General features: G+C 58.7%; 1 protein-coding gene across 1 annotated transcript; it reads left to right on the top strand.

Moving 5' to 3' along the window:
• Positions 1-19: 19 nt before the first annotated feature.
• Positions 20-611, top strand: PTSG_06752 (uncharacterized protein; the record flags this gene model as incomplete). The annotated part of the gene is made up of 3 exons (XM_004992093.1): positions 20-41; positions 158-299; positions 356-611. 3 exons carry the CDS (start codon positions 20-22, stop codon positions 609-611), a joined length of 420 nt encoding a protein of 139 aa, XP_004992150.1.
• Between the last annotated feature and the right edge of the window lie 316 nt (positions 612-927).

Genomic DNA, 927 nt, shown 5'->3' with positions numbered 1-927 from the left:
AAGGCTAGGCTTGAACCCCATGCGGTCCACATCGCCCCTTGGTATGACACGTAAGACAATACACAACACATTCGGCCAACAACGCCCCGCCCATATAGACAAGTGAGGAGAGCAACATGCGGCCACAAAGCCACCCGATTTAGACACGTTGGGGCAGAGCAGATCACCAGCGGCCCACACCGGCCACCCCGGTATGGACACTTTGAGGCAGAGCACAGCCCATGCGGCCCAAAACGACTACGTCCATATGGACATGTTGAGGCAAAGCACAGGCGATGCGGCCCACACCGACCACACCGGTAAGGACACGTTGACGCAGAGCACCATGCGGCCCACAACGACCACGCCCATATAGATACGTTGAGGCAGAGCTCCATGCGGCCCACAACGTCCACACCGATGTGGACACGTTGGGGCAGAGCACCATGCGGCCCACAACGCCCACACCGGTATGGACACGTTGGGGCAGAGCACCATGCGGCCCACAACGCCCACCCGGTATGGACACGTTGACGCAGAACACCATGCGGCCCACAACGCCCACCCGGTATGGACACGTTGACGCAGAACACCATGCGGCCCACAACGCCCACCCGATGTGGACACGTTGAGGCAGAGCAGAATGCGGCCCACAACGACCAAGCACATGTGGACACGTTGAGGCAAAGCAGAGCACCATGCGGCCCACAACGACCACACCGACATGGACACGTTGAGGCAAAGCACAGGGCCATGCGGCCCACAACGGCCACCCGGGATGGGAATGTGTAGGGCAAAGGAAAACCATGCGGCCCAAACAAAACAACCACGTAATGGTTAGTTTAAGGGAAGGAGAGAAGCATGCCGCTCAGCCCGCCCACACCTGTATGGAATGGTTGGAAGGAAAAAACATTCCGCTCCCAACCACCACACACATATTGAAACGGT

The sequence above is a fragment of the Salpingoeca rosetta genome, assembly GCF_000188695.1.
Source record: "Salpingoeca rosetta unplaced genomic scaffold supercont1.17, whole genome shotgun sequence".
Lineage (NCBI taxonomy): Eukaryota > Choanoflagellata > Craspedida > Salpingoecidae > Salpingoeca > Salpingoeca rosetta.
This window is presented reverse-complemented; position numbering and strand designations above follow the sequence as displayed.